Source organism: Crinia signifera, chromosome 3 (genome assembly GCF_055691185.1).
Source record: "Crinia signifera chromosome 3, ASM5569118v1, whole genome shotgun sequence".
Classification (NCBI taxonomy): domain Eukaryota; kingdom Metazoa; phylum Chordata; class Amphibia; order Anura; family Myobatrachidae; genus Crinia; species Crinia signifera.
In genome coordinates this window covers 53,881,084-53,900,971 of record NC_139219.1, presented here as the reverse complement: position 1 = coordinate 53,900,971, position 19,888 = coordinate 53,881,084, and the positions used below count along the sequence as shown (strand labels likewise).

The 19,888-nt window shown below is 41.5% G+C and overlaps 1 protein-coding gene across 2 annotated transcripts in view; it reads right to left on the bottom strand.

Moving 5' to 3' along the window:
* The window catches only part of KIF16B (kinesin family member 16B), a 296,722-nt gene that overhangs the window by 33,621 nt on the left and 243,213 nt on the right, over positions 1 to 19,888 (bottom strand). For both annotated transcript variants that reach the window (XM_083175821.1, XM_083175822.1), the window contains one exon: positions 4,921 to 5,004. In XM_083175821.1, coding sequence (XP_083031947.1) covers positions 4,921 to 5,004 — 84 coding nt within the window. The remainder of the gene's footprint in view (positions 1 to 4,920; positions 5,005 to 19,888) is intronic.

Below are 19,888 nucleotides of genomic sequence, written 5' to 3'. Positions count from 1 at the left end.
TTTAAAATGACTTATAGCCAAATGTAGATGAGCCCCAAGGCAGTTAGTAAGAGCTACTATACTTGGTAATGTGCTGGGAAATAGTGCTGATGATTCAATGTAAATTTATCTGTCTATCATTCCTTTTTCCCCAAATATGTAACATAATGTGGGCAAGGTGAAATGAGGGAGATTGCTAGACTAATGAGGGAGAGAGGGAGATTGCTGCTATTTCAGGGAGTCTCCTGTAGAATGCAGGAGGGTAGGCAACTATGCCCTGTATATGTACAAATTTAACCCCCCCCCCCCCCCCCCCTCTAGCTGCAGTGCAATGTGGTTTTGCAAGCTGGACAGTAACTTTTGTCTTATATCCAAACTGAGAATCAGCCCAACTGTCTGACAAGCATTCACCCGTGCCAACTGTGACATTGCCTGCAGTGATCAGAAGCAGGGCCTTTGCTAAACTACAATCAACATGTGCACTGTAATATGTTACAGAGAAGCTTAATGAACACGCTTCTAACACACCATTAAAGCAAACAGAAAGCCAAGGGTTTTCTTTACACTGTAACTACTGTTTTTTCCCACTTTGTATATGAAGGTCTGAAATATAAATATTGTCTCTTTCATCATTAGTAAAACTACTGGCAAGCTAGTAAAAAAACACATTAGGGGCCCAAGTATTAACACTGGCCTTACCAAGGCTTTTCTATCGCTCATCTCAGCAATAGAGAATCTGTTTATCAGTAACAGCTCATGCAGGACAGAGGAGCGATGCTGAACTCCCCTGCGATACTGGCCAGAAGTGCTAATGGCTCTATTACCAGCTGGTTCAGGTTCCCACAGGGCAGGAATGAGGCGCCCCTGGTCGCCTGCATCAAGAGCTTCCAGGTGCAGATTTCCAAGAAATATAAAAAAACATACATTTGGAATTGATCACACAGTGGACAAAGGACTGATTCTAAGTCAGACGCAGGGAGAAAAGCGGATGGTCCAGCTTAGTGTGCATGCAACAAGGAAATAGGTGTATGCGCCTGCACCAATCAGAATTAAGCACAGGGATGGAGTTCACCAGCGCATATGAATCAATCCATCTGTTGACGTAAAAGGTGCGTCTGGGCGATTGGCAGAGTGTGTGGGCAGGAGAGGAGTGGTGTGTATCAGGCGGTATAGATACGGATAGTCATGATGACAGCGATTGGCACAATGTGCATAGAGAGGAGACATCTGTGTTGGCCGTCGAACCTCCCAATACTAATGATGTCGGAGCTGATTTGTAGTGTGTGAGCGAAGATGAGACATTTGTATTGGCCGGTATAGATCCCGATACTAATTATCACAGTACTGATTAGCATTGCGTGGGCAGAGATGAGAGGTGTGTATCAGCTGGCAGTGCGTGGTTGGAGATGAGCTGTCTGTATTGGCCAGTGTAGGTCTTAATACCAATGATGACCTTGCTGATTAGCAGTACATAAGGGGAGATAAGGGGCGAGTATCAGCTGGTGTAGACACCAATACCAATGATGACCTTGCTGATTAGCAGTACATGAGGGGAGATGAGGGGCGTGTATCAGCTGGTGTAGACACCAATACCAATGATGACGGTGCTGATTAGCAGTACATGAGGGGAGATGAGGAGCGTGTATCAGCTGGTGTAGATACCAATACCAATGATGACGGTGCTGATTAGCAGTACATGAGGGGAGATGAGGGGCGTGTATCAGCTGGTGTAGATACCAATACCAATGATGACCGTGCTGATTAGCAGTACATGAGGGGAGATGAGGAGCGTGTATCAGCTGGTGTAGACACCAATACCAATGATGACAGTGCTGATTAGCAGTACATGAGGGGAGATGAGGGGCGTGTATCAGCTGGTGTAGACACCAATACCAATGATGACCTTGCTGATTAGCAGTACATGAGGGGAGATGAGGAGCGTGTATCAGCTGGTGTAGACACCAATACCAATGATGACAGTGCTGATTAGCAGTACATAAGGGGAGATAAGGGGCGAGTATCAGCTGGTGTAGACACCAATACCAATGATGACCTTGCTGATTAGCAGTACATGAGGGGAGATGAGGGGCGTGTATCAGCTGTTGTAGACACCAATACCAATGATGACAGTGCTGATTAGCAGTACATGAGGGGAGATGAGGGGCGTGTATCAGCTGGTGTAGACACCAATACCAATGATGACCTTGCTGATTAGCAGTACATGAGGGGAGATGAGGAGCGTGTATCAGCTGGTGTAGACACCAATACCAATGATGGCCGTGCTGATTAGCAGTACATGAGGGGAGATGAGGAGCGTGTATCAGCTGGTGTAGACACCAATACCAATGATGACGGTGCTGATTAGCAGTACATGAGGGGATATGAGGGGCGTGTATTAGCTGGTGTAGACACCAATACCAATGATGACAGTGCTGATTAGCAGTACATGAGGGGAGATGAGGGGCATATATCAGCTGGTGTAGACACCAATACCAATGATGACGGTGCTGATTAGCAGTACATGAGGGGATATGAGGGGCGTGTATCAGCTGGTGTAGACACCAATACCAATGATGACCGTGCTGATTAGCAGTACGTGAGGTAGGATGAGGCACGTGTATCAGCTGGTGTAGACAACAATACCAATGAAGACAGTGCTGATTGGCAGTACGTGGATGGAGAGGAGTGGCATATATCAGCAGGTATACCCCCGGACACCAATGATAACAGTGCCCTTGTTTCCCCAAAACTGCAGCAATATAATCTCAAAAATATTCATAAATACAGTAAAAAAATGAACACAATCAGCCTGTGTGCCGGTGCAGCCTGCAACCCCAGCGTCTGACACTGCCTTATACAGATGGCGGAAACCGGCTAACCCCTTCATCCTAATACAGTGAAGCCTGAAGCAATGGACTGGTTTATCTGTAGCTTTAGCAATCAGACAAAGAGAACTATCATTTGACTCTGACATTCTAAGTATATTCTACATAAACCGTCGCTCTGCGCCATAGTAAATAAAATAAATAACATATAAACTCTACGACACATTTTCTCTAGAGATAACGGTCTTATAAATTCTGTTCCCATCTAATATTCATCTCAGTGTCGTGTGTGACATTTACAGCATTTGTAGTGACTTATGTCAATTTAGTTCCTGACAATTGCCTTTTCAGTGGGGGATATTTTGTTGTAATTCAACCTGGTTGACATTAAAAATCAGCAACACAGTCACCATGTCAGCATAAAATAAGTATTACGCCAGGCGGGGATGGATGAAGATGTATCATACTGTGATAGAGCCTAAACAAAGATTCATTATTGCGCATATACAAGGCAACACCTAAGGTGGGTGAATTAAAAACAAATCAGCGTCAGCATAGTTTACGGGAAAGGCGTTAAATGACAGAGTGGCAGAATCTAAATTGATTTCTTGTGTTCTTATTAATAGCGAATGGACAGAAAATAGATCAAAGTGAGATGTGCCTTTGTTAGGTTACAAATGCAATTTTCCATAATGTTTCCTTTTTATTAAGTAACAGTGTGGGAGTGCTCCCTTTCCAGTGCGAAACTTTGTTATGCTGCTGCTTTGATCTAGGTTACAAACACTTTTGTCTTATTAGGTTCTTTTTGATGCAGATTTTTGTATCGCTATAAGAAAATCACTTTTAAATATAAAAAAAAAACACATAGGGCCTGGTTCCGAGTGGGATGCAATGTAAATAGTCCCACAAATGGGTGCAAGTCACTAAAAAAGTAGCAGAGTGCATGGGTCACGTGGTGGTAGAGATGTTTTAAGTGCTCCAAGTTGGTTAACTACTCAACAGCACCAAGATGCTCAGTCTGTTGGGTGTAGGGCATGATATGGGGGGGCGGAGCTCAGATGTTCTATCGCACACATTGGAGGCCATACTCTGGTGGAGAATCAGTACCTAGTGATCATTCTAGAACCCTGCATCTTTCAAAACCCATGCAGTTTATCTTACCTGTCTGAGCTGTCGCTCTCTGCTGTGGTGCTTCCAGCACAGGTCTGTTCTGCATTTCAGTGTTGAAATACAGACAACACCGTGCTAGAAGCACCACAGCAAAGAGTGACACCCCAGACAGGGAAAAGGAACTGCAAGGGTTTTGGAAGATGCTGGGTGCTTGAATGAACGTTATGTACCTAGCATGGGGCTGCTGTAACAGATTATTGCATCTAAAGAAGCACCAAGCTGTATTTGAGTGTAAAAAGACAGCACAGTATTTGCACAGTCAGACATTATATATAGTACACTGACTGCCTTTGGTAGTACTATATATAACAGTCGCTGTCTGTGCTGTATGGAGGTTACTGGGTTGTTTCTGTAAATTAATGTATTTTATGGTGATCACTAGAATGCTGTATAGTGGTCACTGTGAAGCTGCCTGTGCTACATGGCAGTCACTTGGATATGGTCTTTGCTGTATGGCAGTTATGGGGATTACAGTCTGCCATGTATTGTGATCACATGGATGCTCTATGTATTGTATTATGTTGTGTTCCAAACCTGCCCATGTCTGTGTGTTGGCCCCACCTACAATTTATTCTGTCCCCCCTATATGAAAGGACTTTCACAATCTACTCCTATGGACACCCACCTGTAGTAACATAACAGCAGGAATTTTAATGTAGAATAAATGAGTATTTATTTAATATAGCAAATTTGACAATGATGAGGACAGAGCATCACGTCTACAGTATATGTAACACTCATTTAGGAGTAAATAATAATTCTATTACTTGCTTGACATTAGGTGATAAATGTGGGAAATTTATTGAAATCATGACTTAGTTAAGTGAACTTATGGGGCCACTCCACATCCCTACGCAAGGGCCCCTAACACTGCTTTCTCCAGTTTGGCCTTTCATGCCCCAGTCTGACACAAAAAACATATGTATGCTCATACAGTATAACTTACCTCTAAATGTGCCCTGCGCTCTGCAATCACTCGCTCATCCTTGTTTCCAAAGAGCTTCTTCGGGGGAAATTCTAAGGCATTGAGCTGGAAAAGAAAAATGAAAATGTCAAAGACCTCTACGACCATGCAGGAGACGAAGGTAGAAGGGGATATGTCAAGCGACTGTGGTTGTCATAACGATTGAGACACTTTGCAGACTATAAACCATTAAAAACTGTACAACTGTGCCTTCTTAAATGAAACTTTATGACTTATGTAAGAGAAATACACTTGGATTTTAGCATATAATGTATAACTAGAGCAGCGATGGCGACTTACTAGCAAACATCAACCAATGAGCAAATATGTTTGTTCAGCCAATGTCTGAATGTTACCTATGGATAATTAAACATTTACAATGTGTATCTGGCAGAATTCTGCAGTTTATACATATTGGGAATCTCTGCACACCGACCAAATCAATGTCCAGAATATGGCAGGGATTTGTGATGCAAATAATTAGTCACCACAAGGCCTTATGATGCCTGTGGGTGAATTTGCAGTAATATAATAACCCTATTGCTGTCTCTTATCAATCACTGACTGCTGAAGGAAGTACAGTGTGACTGTCACACACCTCATTGTTATGGAATAAATGTATAGAAACACAAACAGGTAGCCGTACCGAGAACAGACAGAAAACCTCCATTCTACTTCATCTTTTTATTACAGATGTCTTTACAATAACGAGTGTGGATCGCTAGTTCGATAGTATTTAGGTAGACCATGAATGGTCCACATGTGAAAAATGTCGACAATAGATTGACATGGAAATGGTAAACACAAGAAAAGGGCGATATTTGTTGATCATAGTTTTTGTGTCTATGTCGACATCTGTCTACATGGATCCCCAGTGTAATAAGTACTCTTGTACCCTGGATTCTAAAGGATGAACAAGTTACCGTAAATTAAGTTATGAACTGAGAGGAAAAAACCTCATGTCAACCGTTTTATGCGTTGACCATTGTCAGGTCAACCTATTGCTTGTGTAGCCCTTTTGTCAAAGTCGAACTAGTGCATGTTGACCTTTTGTCTGTCTACCAATGGTGGTCAACCTATTAACTGTTGATCTAGACACTGTCGATCTTACAACCGGTACCAACCGGTGGCCATCCTGGAATTGGAGTTTTCAATTACGGGATTTCGGGCAGTGTCTGAGCACTCCCGGCTGAGCGTGTCACACATCGGAGACCGCCGGCCGCTCTCCAGTTCCGGCCTCACCGCCGGGGAGCCCCGTACCCTCTCAGATGTACAGCCGCTCCTGGGCGCTCTGACGCTCCCGTCTGCCCCACTTCGCTCGTGTAAGTAAATGTATTTATTTTTTATTAGGGATGACAATCCTGGGATTGAGCATTTTTCCAATCCCGAATCCTGTGATTGAAAATACAGTATGCCCCAGGATTGGCATCCCTAATACCAGCATATAAAAACACAGGTGACTAGCAACATCATCTGCTTTTTTTCCACAATCAATGATTCAGGAGAGAGCAAAGGCTGGAGTTGGCGAAAGATTTAATATTTATGAATACTGACAGACATAGCGCCGGCATATTTCGTTGCTCTTTACAATTTTTAAAAGTGTTATGAAAACAAACCAGAGCATTAACAGAAAGAGGTGAGAGGCTCCTGTTTGCAATCTATAGGGACGTGAGGCACAGACCTTATACCCATTGCCTTTCAATGGTGCCGTTTAGAACAGATCCTCAATTTACTTCATGTGCCTATTAGTTACACAATTTTTTTAATGAAAATAATATTTCATGTTCTAGTTTTACTAAACATAACCATATAATACGAAGAATACTTGATTTGCAGTTTCTACATAGGGACCTAGTAAACCTGACCCAGGATCAACAATACAATGAGTCATTACTACAATTGTTAAAACATTATTCCGTGAAACGGGACTTATATAGAAAACACGTTCTAAAAACAAAACAAGGATGTGTTGTGAATGACAGTACACCATCAGATAGAAATACGGTCACTAGGTCAACTCTATGAAGGGCCACATACATTAAGTCGACCACTCAAGGTTGACAGGGCTTCAGTTGACACATGAAATAGGTCAACATGGCCAAGGTCGACTGGGTCAGAAAGTTGGCACAATAATTAGGTTGACATTGGGAAGCTCGACAGTCAGCAGGTGACCATGAGTTATTCACATTCTTTTTTGCTGACTTGTGCCGACAGACGGTATTTTATACCCTACCATCCACTAGAGGGCAGTGGTTTTCAACCTCGGTCCTCAAAGACCCCCAACATTGCATGTTTTCCAGGACACCCGGCAGGTGCGCAGCTGCACTCATTATTCTCCGACACATTTTTAAAAGATCACAGGTGGAGCTAATTAATTCACCTGTGATTCTGAGTGGAAACCTGGAAAATGTGCACTGTTGGGGGTCCTTGAGGGCCGATGTTGAGAACCACTGGCATGGAGGGAAAACATAATATTGTGCTGAGCGCAACGCGCCCAAAGTACGGCGAGTGCAGCGGTACACTGATACAGCATCCATGTTGACTTACATCGAAAGTCTGGACAAAAAGAGTGAAATATCTATGTCAATCTTCCAATTATTGACTGATTGCTTGTGTCAACCAGCCGACCTTAAACATGTCAACCTATTTCATGTGTCAACCTTCATAGTGTCGGCCCTAAGACCCGGGATGCAGTTAAAATCCCAGCGGTCGGGATCCCGGCATTCAGAATCCCGACCGCCGAAATCCCGACACATTCTCCCTCCGTGGGTGTCCACGACACCCCTGGAGGGAGAATAAATTAGTGTGCCGAGCGTAGCGAGGCACCGGGCCCGCTGCGTGGCGAGCGCAGCGAGCCCGCAAGGGGGGGGGGGGCGATCCACGTCCCCCCCTTGTCGGGATTTTGGCTGTCGGGATTCTGAACACCGGGATCCCGACCGCCGGGATTCAGTACTGAATCCCTAAGACCCATACCCATCAGATATTACCTATAATTATTAATGCCAGTATCTTACTAGTTGCAACAAGCTCTTATAAATACTTTTAGTGTTTTAGTTACTTAGTTCCTAAGTATCAGTATTATATAAAATTAAGAAGGCTTAAAATAGAGTAAAATAAGGTGAACGGTGCTACATTGGTAGACTAAAAATTAAAAATCCTTTTATCAATATAATTAAGGGTCATTTTTGCGCAAAATATGACTCATCATAAAGTGTTGTGTAAAAAGTTACCTAGTGAAATTGTAAAGTTATTTTGGGAATAAACAAATTAATAAAAAAAATCCAGTAATTTGATCATCTTGATATTAACATAATAGTAGCTATAAAGCTAATTGTGATTCTCAATTTACAGGATACTTGGGGATACCTGGGGGTAAATTTAAGAAAGTGTAGTTTTTAGAAGTGCGATTTTTGCCCATAGCAACAAATTCAGATTCTAGCTATTATCATTTAGGGATTCGGTATGAAATCTCGAAGGGGTCAAAATCCCGAATGGGTCATAATCCCGACAAGGACAAAATCCCGACAAGGACAAAATCCCGACAAGGACAAAATCCCGACAAGGACAAAATCCCGACATATAGAATGTACAGGTGAAACTGTCAACATGACTTTCGGTCGACAGGTCGTGAGGTTGACATGGGGTTTTTCACAGTTTTTTTTATCCGAATGTCGACACGGTCGACATGGACACAGTTGGAAGTGGACCGCAGCCCCTTGCATCGCTCGACACACTATTTTATTCTCCCACCATGCCCTAGTGGATGGTAGGGCATGAAATACCGCCTGTCGGCACATGTCGGGTCAAAAAAGTGAAAAAACCCATGTCGACCTTGCGACCCAAAGTCATGTTGACAGTTTCACCTGTACATTCTATATGTCGGTATTTTAACCTTGTCGGGATTTTAAATGTCAGGATTTTGTCCTTGTCGGGATTTTAAATGTCGGGATTTTGTCCATGTCGGGATTTTAAATATCGGGATTTTGTCCATGTCGGGATTTTAAATGTCGGGATTTTCATCTTGTCGGGATTTTGTCCTTGTCGGTATTATGACCCATTCGGGATTTTGACCCTGTCGGGATTCTGATTGCATCCCTTTTTTAGGCATGCTAGATAAGGAATAATTAGAATCTGATTGCTTTCTATGGGTAACATCTTTGATTTCTAAAAACTAAAACTAAATTTACCCCCCCCCCCAATGCCCATTTGTAAAATATTAACTATAATATGGAGATCATCTAATATGATTTTACTACAATAATGCCCCATAGTACTTCACTTTCAAAGAAAACAATATTAAGCATAGATCTTGCGAGTTACAGATTACATTGATAAAATAGCCATTAAAACAACAATGGACATAGATAACTAAAGCTATAAATAAAAGTAATACACACACATTAAAATGATAGATGGCAATAAAAATGGCGAAGGAAATAGCGCATGAGAGTTGGTAAAATGAGTTAGACCCCGACTTCCAAAGGAATTCCGCAGGCTGACAGACCCAAGACCATAGAGGAGTATAGTAAATTTGATAAAGAGTGTTGGTGTAAAGTTAATGAGGGCTAAAATTAAACAAGTATTAGGGAGATAAATCACAGTGAGATGCTGATAATTAGAGAGTTAGCACAGATCATATATTCCCTTTCAGTCCTTCATATTAATGGCTCATAAAATGTAAGTAAAGCAGAGACGCAGCGGGGGAAAAAAGAGAAAATTATCTGACCTGATATAGAATAGTAAGGAATAGAAGAACATAGTAGGTGGTATAATGAGATCTATAAAAGTAGATAGGTTATGATATCATTTGTAGGGCTAGAAGAAAAGATAAAATAGGCGGTGCAGCCAAGAGCAGGAATCCGCAGTAACGCAACAGCCTTAACAGTAGATGACAAAACTTCACCTATATTTCCTTATGGAACACATGTCATAGGCAGTTATTTTCTGGGCTGAACTTCAATCCATAAAATACAGCCTACCTATTCACTATTACCCACTGACAGATCAGGAACCTGGCAACCAATTCTCAAAAGGCATTAATCATGTACATGAGGTACTACATCCTCCAGAATACTGGTTCAAGACACAAAGTGGCTGCAGGTCTGTATCTACTCTATGTTAAAATAATAAATCAATCATAAATCCGCCCCCCTTCCCCTGGAGTACCTCTTTTAGAGTAATATTCCCTTGTATTTTCTTTATATATATATTTTTTAAGATGGTTATTTTGATCTCCAGGGATTCCACACTTCCAAAACAGGCATGTCTGGTCCGATGTGCCTGCTATGCCGTTGTCCCTTACAAACTCATTGGTCACTCAGCCAACTTACAACTCCCCCACCTCTTAAATTATCATGGAAAAGGAGAAGTATTTTCAAACCCACAAAAAAAATTTCTGAATCGGAAATGCCTACCTAACACTAACCATTTCCCAAAATGGTTTGTTTTCATTTTAAATGAAAGGGCTAACAACCCCACTATAATATAGAACACAGGTCAGTTCAGTTCAATACTCATGTCATCAACCTGTTTTCGTCTGGTACTTTTTTCAGTATGACCCATGGGGAAAAAAATTGAAGGAGGATTACATAGAAACCACTTGGCCCATTTAATCTGCCCCATTTCTTTTTCTTTAGGATACCTCAACCCTATTCGATCCTTAGTTCTTTGTAAGGATATTCATATGCCTGTCCCATCATGTGTAAATTGCTCTACTGTCTTATCCTATATCATCTCTGGTAGAAAGCCATTTGCCTCCCTCCAGCGTCACCACAGAAGGATCCATAACCCCTTGCTGGTCCTGACATTCAACTACCACCATTACACTGTTGAATCTCTGAATCTTGGTTCTGGGCCCCCTTCCAGACAAGGGCTTTCTGGTTTGCTGTACATGCCATGCATATGTTCTCTGGATAAAAGGGCACAATATCTGCTGGCTAAATCCCAAGGGCTGGAAATGAACTGAGCTACTGTCTACCTTTCCTCTGGTCCCCTCCCTGTATTACATAAAGTACCATAACCTAATCACAGCACTTTTCAAAAAGTACCGCAAGTCTCTCGGAGTTACCCTTTCCAGATTTTTGGAAAGATCCAGAAATCCTGTAGGTGTTAGCTGACCCTCTACAGCACAGTGCCCCCCCTTTAGCTGGACTTTTCCACCTGGGGTTACTACATTCTGAGGTATATTTACAATGAACATGCGAAAATCATAATGTAGACACAGTATGTATCAATAATATATTCATGGTGTGAAATCTTGTGAGGGGTATTAGAGGCATGACAGGTCCTGGCAGGTTTACTCTTTTATTCCATTCTTGTGTTCAACTCAAACATGAAGCATTATGAAAAGACCAAAGGGATAAAAAATTTCTTCACTACAGTCCATTAAAGTAGGAAACCGGATGAAAGACTAATAAGGAAGGGAAACCTCTGGGGACAACACATTTTAGGAAGGAATCCCAACAGTAGCATGCAAACAAAGTACATATGAAAAAGGACTGGGTACAGGACTGGATTACCACCCAGACCAAATGGACATTTCTATCCTCCAACCCCTTTTGGGGGTATTTCATGTAAGTAGCTTATACAGAAAAGACCCATAAACTTGCAACCTCACATGCGATACCTCGGCAACTGCCCGCCAGGTAGGATCGCACAAAATACATTGTATGCATTCCTTTTGAATATAATGTAACATATGAGATCCCCGATATGGCTGTGGGATACAACAGATCTTTGTGGCAGCCATGACTATCTCTGGATCCGATAAGATGTGCACACGACCATACATCGGATCAGAGGTAAATCACATATGATAATGGCACTTTTCACATGATTTATCGTCCTGATTGGTTGAAATCAGGGCTATTTTTGTGCAGGCTCCAGCAGGAACTGAGGCCCTTATTCTAGTTCACTCTTTCAGACAAAATATTTCTTAGATGGACAAAACCATGTGCACTGCAGGTGAGGCAGGTGTTACTTGTGCAGAGATAATTAAATTTGGGTGGGGTTTTACACCTGCCTCACCTGCAGTGCACATGGTTTTGTCCATCTAAGAAATATTTTGTTAGAAAGAGTGAACTAGAATAAGGGCCTCAGTTCCTGCTGGAGCCTGCATAAAAATAGCCCTGGTTGAAATCATGTGAAAAAGAGCCATATCGCAGTAGTGTAGTGTTCATTCTAGCACCCGCTATCTTTGAAAACCCATGCAGTTCCTCTTCCCTGCCTGGGGTGTCACTATCTGCTGAAGTGCTTCTAGCACAGTGTGCTCTGTATATCAGCACTGATATGAAAACTAGACTTGTGCTAGAAACACCACAGCAGACAGCGACACCCCAGGCAGGGAACAGGAACTGCAGGGGTTTTCAAAGATAGCGGGTGCTAGAATGAACACTAGTAGTGTATAGGCACCTTAAGGAATGATGTGTGTATAATGTTAGTGTGATGAAGGACAGAGAATATCAATGCTGGGTATTATAGGTATAGTGTAGATAAGCTAAGACAATATACAAATATATAATTTGGAGTCTGGCTGTTGCTCCATGACATAAAAAAAAAAAAGGCTAATTCCGCGGAAACCCACAGAGTAGGTGCCACTACTTGATTCTTGACTTTGAGGTTAATTAATAAAGGGGACCTCATTTCAGCATTCAGAGACTGTATTTCAGTAGAGAGATAAAATCCACATAATGGTGAATAACGACAAATAATCGTCTCGCTGTTATCACGGAGACTGTAGCATTACAGTATATTGGGGTTCTTTTTATTTCAATATCCAAATATGCAGTTTTATACCTATTAAACACCTTTGTGAATGTTACATTTCATCCACACCATTAACTTAAATGTGTGTCCCTAAATACAAGTTAATACAGCAAAGTGAAGAATTAAATTTTAAGAAGTAAAATCTCAAGAGTAATTAATTTCAAAAGTCTGTAATAAAATACATATCGGATTACATAAAGGGCAGCTAAATACCACGAAGCGCGTAAAAAGTGACTTAACTACGAGACTAGACTATTCAGTTTTCAGAAGAAACAGATGATGTATCTGTGAAAACACATATGCTGCCAAAGACAGTAGATATTCCAATAAATGACAAGTGTACACAGAAAAATAGTCGTCAGCACTTTTGTGTAATTAGTGTACATGATGGATCAACTCATTAAAGCAATGACTTAGTGTTCTCTGTGCATCTATTTGCATACACTAAAGCAACATTCCAAAAATCTCAATGTATTGTGCTGGGCTTCCAGCGGTGCGGCAATTAATTCTGCTCAACTGAATTAATATCCTCAAGATTAATGGAATTGGAACCATAACAATTGTCAAAGTGTCATACACAAGTTACACAATAATACATAGTGAGTTGAGAAAATTATCACCCCTTTTCCACCTACTGTACGATCTCCATATGATTTTGACGGGACCTGACCCGGTTTACTCGTTTACACTGCACCTTAATTGGGTCTGACCATGGTAGCTACCTGGAACAAATTTCCGAATAACTGGACCAGGGTTATGTTCCAGGAAACCGCTTCCACTGAGCCGTGACTAAATAACCTAGGTTACTGTAGCAGTGGAAAAGGGGTACAAGTCATTCTTGCTCACGTTTATCCCACTTTATGTGAAAATACCGGAATAGATGTTTACATGACCAGTAATCAATAGTGCATTCTCTTTCCACACCCAGGGACAGTTGCTTCTTGATTGTGTGAGGAGCAGAGGATGCCTCTTATCTGCCATCACAGCCAGTGCACCAATCGCGAAAATCGCTCAGTGTGTACGCACTTAGCGATTTCCAACACAGCGATTTCCCCATCATCATTGTCCATACACGCAGGGCAAAAATCGCCCAGTGTGTAAGGACCTTTAGAGTGGCAATGCATTTCTGCATAGTCATTAATTCTTCTACTAATGCTTTAGGAAGGTTTCAAACTCATACAATTTTTTAAAGAATAAAAGAAAAACAAGATCTTAATAAACATGGTCCCATTGCAGTCTTTCTTTACACACACACACATATATATATCTATATATATATAGATATATATGTTACAAATGTTATATGTATATTCACAAGATAAAGACCAAACAATTGTAAACTGTCATATTGGACACTGGAAAGACAATCTATATACATGTGGAACCAAGGATCTTTCGTTATCGGAACATTGCAGTATTAAATTTCAGAATACCTATATCACCTCATACCTATTATATCATACTTGTTTATTTGTACACGTATGCTAATCTTTCGATATACTGTATTCAGTTAATGCTTCGATTTCTGTTTATCATACATGATGGGACCTTTTTTTGTACTCGTAAAAAAAAAAAAAGAGTGGCAATGCACACATTTAATGTATGTATGTATGTATGTATGTATGTATTTATTCTGTGAATTAATATACTGTACTGTAAGTGATGAATGTGCACTCTGCAGATAGTGAGAGAAATGCATGCTCATACTGAATATGGGAGTGACAGCAACCTGCAATCCTCACAAGATGGAGTTAATTATCAGTGTGGAAACTGCATGGGTTTTACTAGTTGGAGGTGAGCTGTGTGGGAACTGCACAGGTCTGCAGACAAGACACAAGATAGGGGAAGTTATAGCTGAGGACAGGAACTGGTAAACTCAGAACTTGAGCATGCAACAGACTGTAAATGCAACCATCCAACCAGGAACTGGTAAGACACATTGCAACTTGTACGGGCAATGAGCAAGTTCAAATCAGGGGTTTAAATAGGTTAATCTGATTAGTAATTTCCGCCTCTAGTCATGTTAAATATAGCCCCTCCCAAATGGTGACACCCATGAAATTCTGAAGCCAGGAATTGGTGACAAATTTGCAGCAGATAACCGGACTCAATATGTTTATGATTGTGCTCCAGCATATGAAGGTCCAGCACCGGGTCCAGTAGTAAGTCTGCTGCATGAAACCTTTTTTTATTAATTAGAATGTTTTGGGAATTATAGTTATGGAGGCAGTAGTAGAAGCAGTAGCTCGCATTGATAATATAAGTGTGAACGACAAATATGAGATAGTAATTGCATTGGAAAGCCAATGCCCTGCTGCTTCCTCACCTGTATGCGGCTTCTAGGGGCTGCAGCTGATGCAGCTCATGGAAGCAGGCTTTATTTTTTTCCTGCGACTGAGCACACTTGCAGCCAGTGGCGGTTATTACCTATGGGCTGCAGCCCCAGGTAAAATCCACCACTGTTCTCTGCCTAAGTGAAGCCAGTTGAAGTCTCTGAGACTGCTTTGGCTTCACTATGATTGGCAGTGACTTCCTATTAGAAGTCTGACCTGCCAGTCACTCGAGGCAGTCCCATTGGGAGGTGTTCCCTCCCTGCGGGATGCCTCTCTATGTGCAGCTGCGGGGCAGCCCCAAAAATGGGTTCTGCGCATGCGTAGTACCGCTGATGATACTGCGCATGCTCTGGACCCAGGACCATGAATATGCCTCCTGGGGCTGCTGCAAAAGCAGCCCATAGAGGCTGGGGCCAGCATATGCATAGTATGTAAGACGCTACTGTGCATGCACTGGCCCCGTGCAGGGGACTGGCAGCCGGGATTCATTTGCGGTGGCGGCAGCAGTGGGGAGCACAACAGCGGCAGCAGTGAGGGGGGCCGCATTGTGGCAGCCCCCCTCCTCCGTAGAGGTAATGGCCGCTGCTGCCTGCAGCCTTCACCCTCTTCAAAAGGAAACGGAGGGGGCTGGTGCTGGTAATGAGTAAACCTCTCTTCCAAAACCCAGAGAGTACCAAAAAAAGATAACTGCTGCTATTTGTTTAAAAAAAGTCAACTACGCAAAAAATCACCACGTCCCGTTCTCCACAGTTACTGTACATAATTACAGAAGAGAAGACCAGTGCAATGAGTGAGTGAGACAGGAAAGATTATTTTAAATATATTTACTAAATTTGCTAAAATATATTTATTAAAACCTGTGACTCCTATGCACATTCTATAATGGTAATAACTTTTCTCAACTCTATTTCAGCTCCACCAAAAAATTTATCTGATCTGCAAAGTGCGCATCAAGCTTACTGCTAGTGTGAGTATTTGCCATTATAGGCGGATTATGGATCTCCACACAGATGGATGGCTACCCCCGCTGTTTACAATCCGCAAAGTATTTTCAGCTGAAAGTGTGTGTCTTTGTGCCAGTGATGCAACAATTTCTTTCCAATTATGTAGAAGCATGCGTCCAAATATGCAAGAAGCGATACGCCAATGTGCAGCATCTATAGACACTGCATTACTGTCTGGTGCATCTTTAGATGCCGTTATTGGTGGAAGCATCAGAACTGATTGACTGCTCTGGGCAAATTATCCACTGGTCCACGGCTTCATAAATCAACTCAAATGTCTATAAATTGTCTTAAGCCTGGAGTTTGCATTTAGGGCCTGATTCAACATTGAGTATTCGCACTGGGGCCCGATGTTACAGCCCTGCGCAGTGTCATATTTGCACATGTGCAGGGCCACAGTATGAAAGCCTTTGGCAACTATCTAAGTCACTGAGGTGTTTGTACAGGTAGGAGAGGGAGGGGGGGCGGGCGTAGGCAGCAATCGGCCCCAGGCAGGGGAATGGTCTGCGTTTATGGGCGCCTCCATGAAAATGCTGGGCGTTTCCATGGAAATGCAGGTAGGCCAATGCCTGCTGGGGGCGTGCAGCTGACATCACAGGATGTCAGCCCCGCCCCCTCTTCAGCGGAATCCGAAGGAAAGAAAAGTCAGTTTAGACTGACTTACTTCCAAATGGGAACTAAGTAATCGATGCTTGGCGACCATTGAATGATTTCTCAACCAACCCTTCTGCTGCAAACGATGGGGTATGTTCTCGAACACATCTCCACGCATGTTACCGAGAGGATTATGGGTGGCGCTGGCGGGGGGGGGGGGGGGATGGGCGTCATTAAGTAGCGAACAACCGCTGCTTTCCTAATGAGCGGTGTTGAATCACCCCCTTAATTTATATAAGAAAATACTCCTAAGCTAAACTGGTAAATGCAAAACTAATTCTAATACAGCCATAAAGTTTTGAGCCACCAAAGCCTAGGTTTCTTTGCATCTTAGCAACCAGTATGCAATTATTAACTGTGACAAATTAATCATTGCTATTCTGCTCCGACATACAGCTATTAAGTCTTAATTGAAGTAAACCGGTTACAGCCAGATGCATAATAATGTTTTCATACTATGTATAATCATTTATTTTTTTAAACTGTAATTTTGAAAACGAACATAATTCATATACATGGCAAGCAGGGAATCTTAGGAGCAACCATCCAGTGACAAGATACAGCACAAAAGGAACAAAACAATACAAAAGGCACAAATGTTTACGACTGGAAGAATACTATGCCCGGGAAGAATAACATGCGAAAAAGCCACATTGATATCTGGCTGCCTGCAGTGAGAAGATACGTGGAACGAGATGGTGATACATTAGGATCTATTTTCTCAAGAATTAATAAGTGTGAAATGTGACTGCAGCAGTAAATAGCTAATGTCGGTGGAATACATAACGTTGGCTTCGAAAATACTTTTGTTCGATAAATTGATGTTATGCATAAGATAACTGCACATGTAACAGAAAAGCATGATAAGTAACTGAGACAGGAGCGGCATGCCACCCACCGCTGTGACAGACAAGCAGGATGGATAAACTTGATTTTAATAAGAGCAGATTTAAATATGTAGTTTGTGGGGATTTCTATTCTCTTAAATGTTTCATGCATGACCAAAGGTTCAAGAACTACAGTATATCGAAGTTTTTGCCTGCTTTAAGACCTAACTGTATCCTAACCTTGCCTTGTACTGTCGCTCATAATGACCATGTCGACTTTGTGAACGCTGACACAATGCCAGTGATAAGTTCTTGAATAGAAATAACTGCTTTGACAGCACTGGACCTGTATACAACAACAGTTGTCAATTCCAAGAGCTTTGAGACCGCGAGATTGCTTTCGGTCATATAGAGATTCAGTAGGTTGAACTCCCCATCTTTGGGCAGGCACACACACACAAATAAAATTCAGTTCAGACTTATTTGCAAACACAGGAGCAATCATTCAATGGTCTAGAGATGAAAGGTCATCATGAAAACGGTTAAATGAGAATCTACTTTTATACTATCCATGTGAGAATCTATTGAGAATAGGAATTGGCGAGCTCTCATGCCTGAAAAGTGGCAAGCGAAGAGTGCCTAGGAGGGTACATTTCTAATGATGGTGGTCAGATAACAGAGACATACTATGTTTTGGGCAAAAAAAAAAAGATTTGACCTTTTTTACCATAAAATCTGTTGACCTAATGTTTCTGTTGACCTAATCAATGTCATGGTGTTGATCTAATGACGGTCTACCTAAACATTGTCAAACTAATTCACATCCAGGTAAATGTCACCCAAGTCTCAGAAGCCAATATTTCCACCTAAAAAAATCTTGAGGTTTTCTAACCGTTAATGGTATTGCATTGAATGTTGTGTCTTCTTGGTAACATTTAAGCCGTCAGTGTTCCATATCTGGACCACTTCCTTTTGGTCAGAGTTATAAGAACAACGGTGGTGACCCTCGAACAAAGGCCGCGCATCTTCGGAAGTAGGCACCAGCTAGGTATATTATAATTACTATTTATTTACATAGCGCACAAATATTCTGAAGTGCTTTAGTAGATATATGGACATTTACATCAGCCATTGCCCCAGTGGAGCTTAAAATCTATATTCCCTGCCACATGTACACGCACATATTAATGTTATGGTCAGTTTTCATGGGAGCCAATTAACCTACCAGTAAATTTTTGGATTGTGGGAGGAAACCGGAATACCCAGAGGAAATCCATGCAAGTACGGGGAGAATATATATCTATATAATCTCCACAAATACAGTATGGCCATGGTAGGAATTAAACCCATGACCTCAGGCAGCAAAGCTAACCATTACACTATCAGAGCACAGTCAGGAATAGCTACAGATGGAATGCGCTTGGCATCATGAGGTTCAAGATCCCGGCAGACGTAAGTATACAGAGAAGAGTGGCATTTGGTTGCGGGATAGGGCACTAAGAGGGGGATTGGGCACTAGGCGGCTGCTGCATTGTAGAATTTTGCATACATATTCAGAGACTCAGACACAGATGTAAAAATGTCATATCAAATTAATCAGCACAGTCACCCTGTACATCCTAGTCACATGGCATTGCGACTTACAGTAGACACATTTTAAGCAAAAAAGGTGCCAAACGCTAGAAGATTCTAACATGACCTGGCATGCCAAGAAGGTCTGTTTGGTGTGACTGCAGCAAAGATGTAGGAGGGCAAATTTATATAAAAAATACCCTATTACAGTACTGTGATTTCTTCAACATTTTTGGTTAGTGGTGTCCTGTAATTTATGTAGTTCTGATATAACTAATTAAGATAAATAAGCAATTACATAAAATACAAAAAAATCAAAACTGATCTCATTAACAGTAGCACCATCCTCATCTGCAGTGATTTGCTTAATTAAACGTCTCTTTGCAATCAAGAGGTCTATTTAAAATAACAGTTCAGACCACATCACACACAACATTTGATCTCTTGGTGCAGTGACAGGTAGCCATCTGTTTGATTCATACTAACACCCTAGTATTTATAAAAAAAAAAAAAGTTGATTAAAACCATTAAAAAGTAAACTGCCTTCTAAAAGATAACAAACATTTTTTTTTTAATCTTCCAAAGTATTTTAATTTTCAAATTCAATACTTTAGCACTTGCCTCTAATTACCTGCAGTTTTATTTATTATTGTATTAACACTGTGGTATCAGAAAATTGCTGGAAGCAAGTTACTTGATGAAGGTTAAAAAATGTTAAGGCCCTCCATATATAACGTATACAAATCCAATGAGCATTATTATTGTAAATCTCAATAGATCTTTCATCAAATTGACA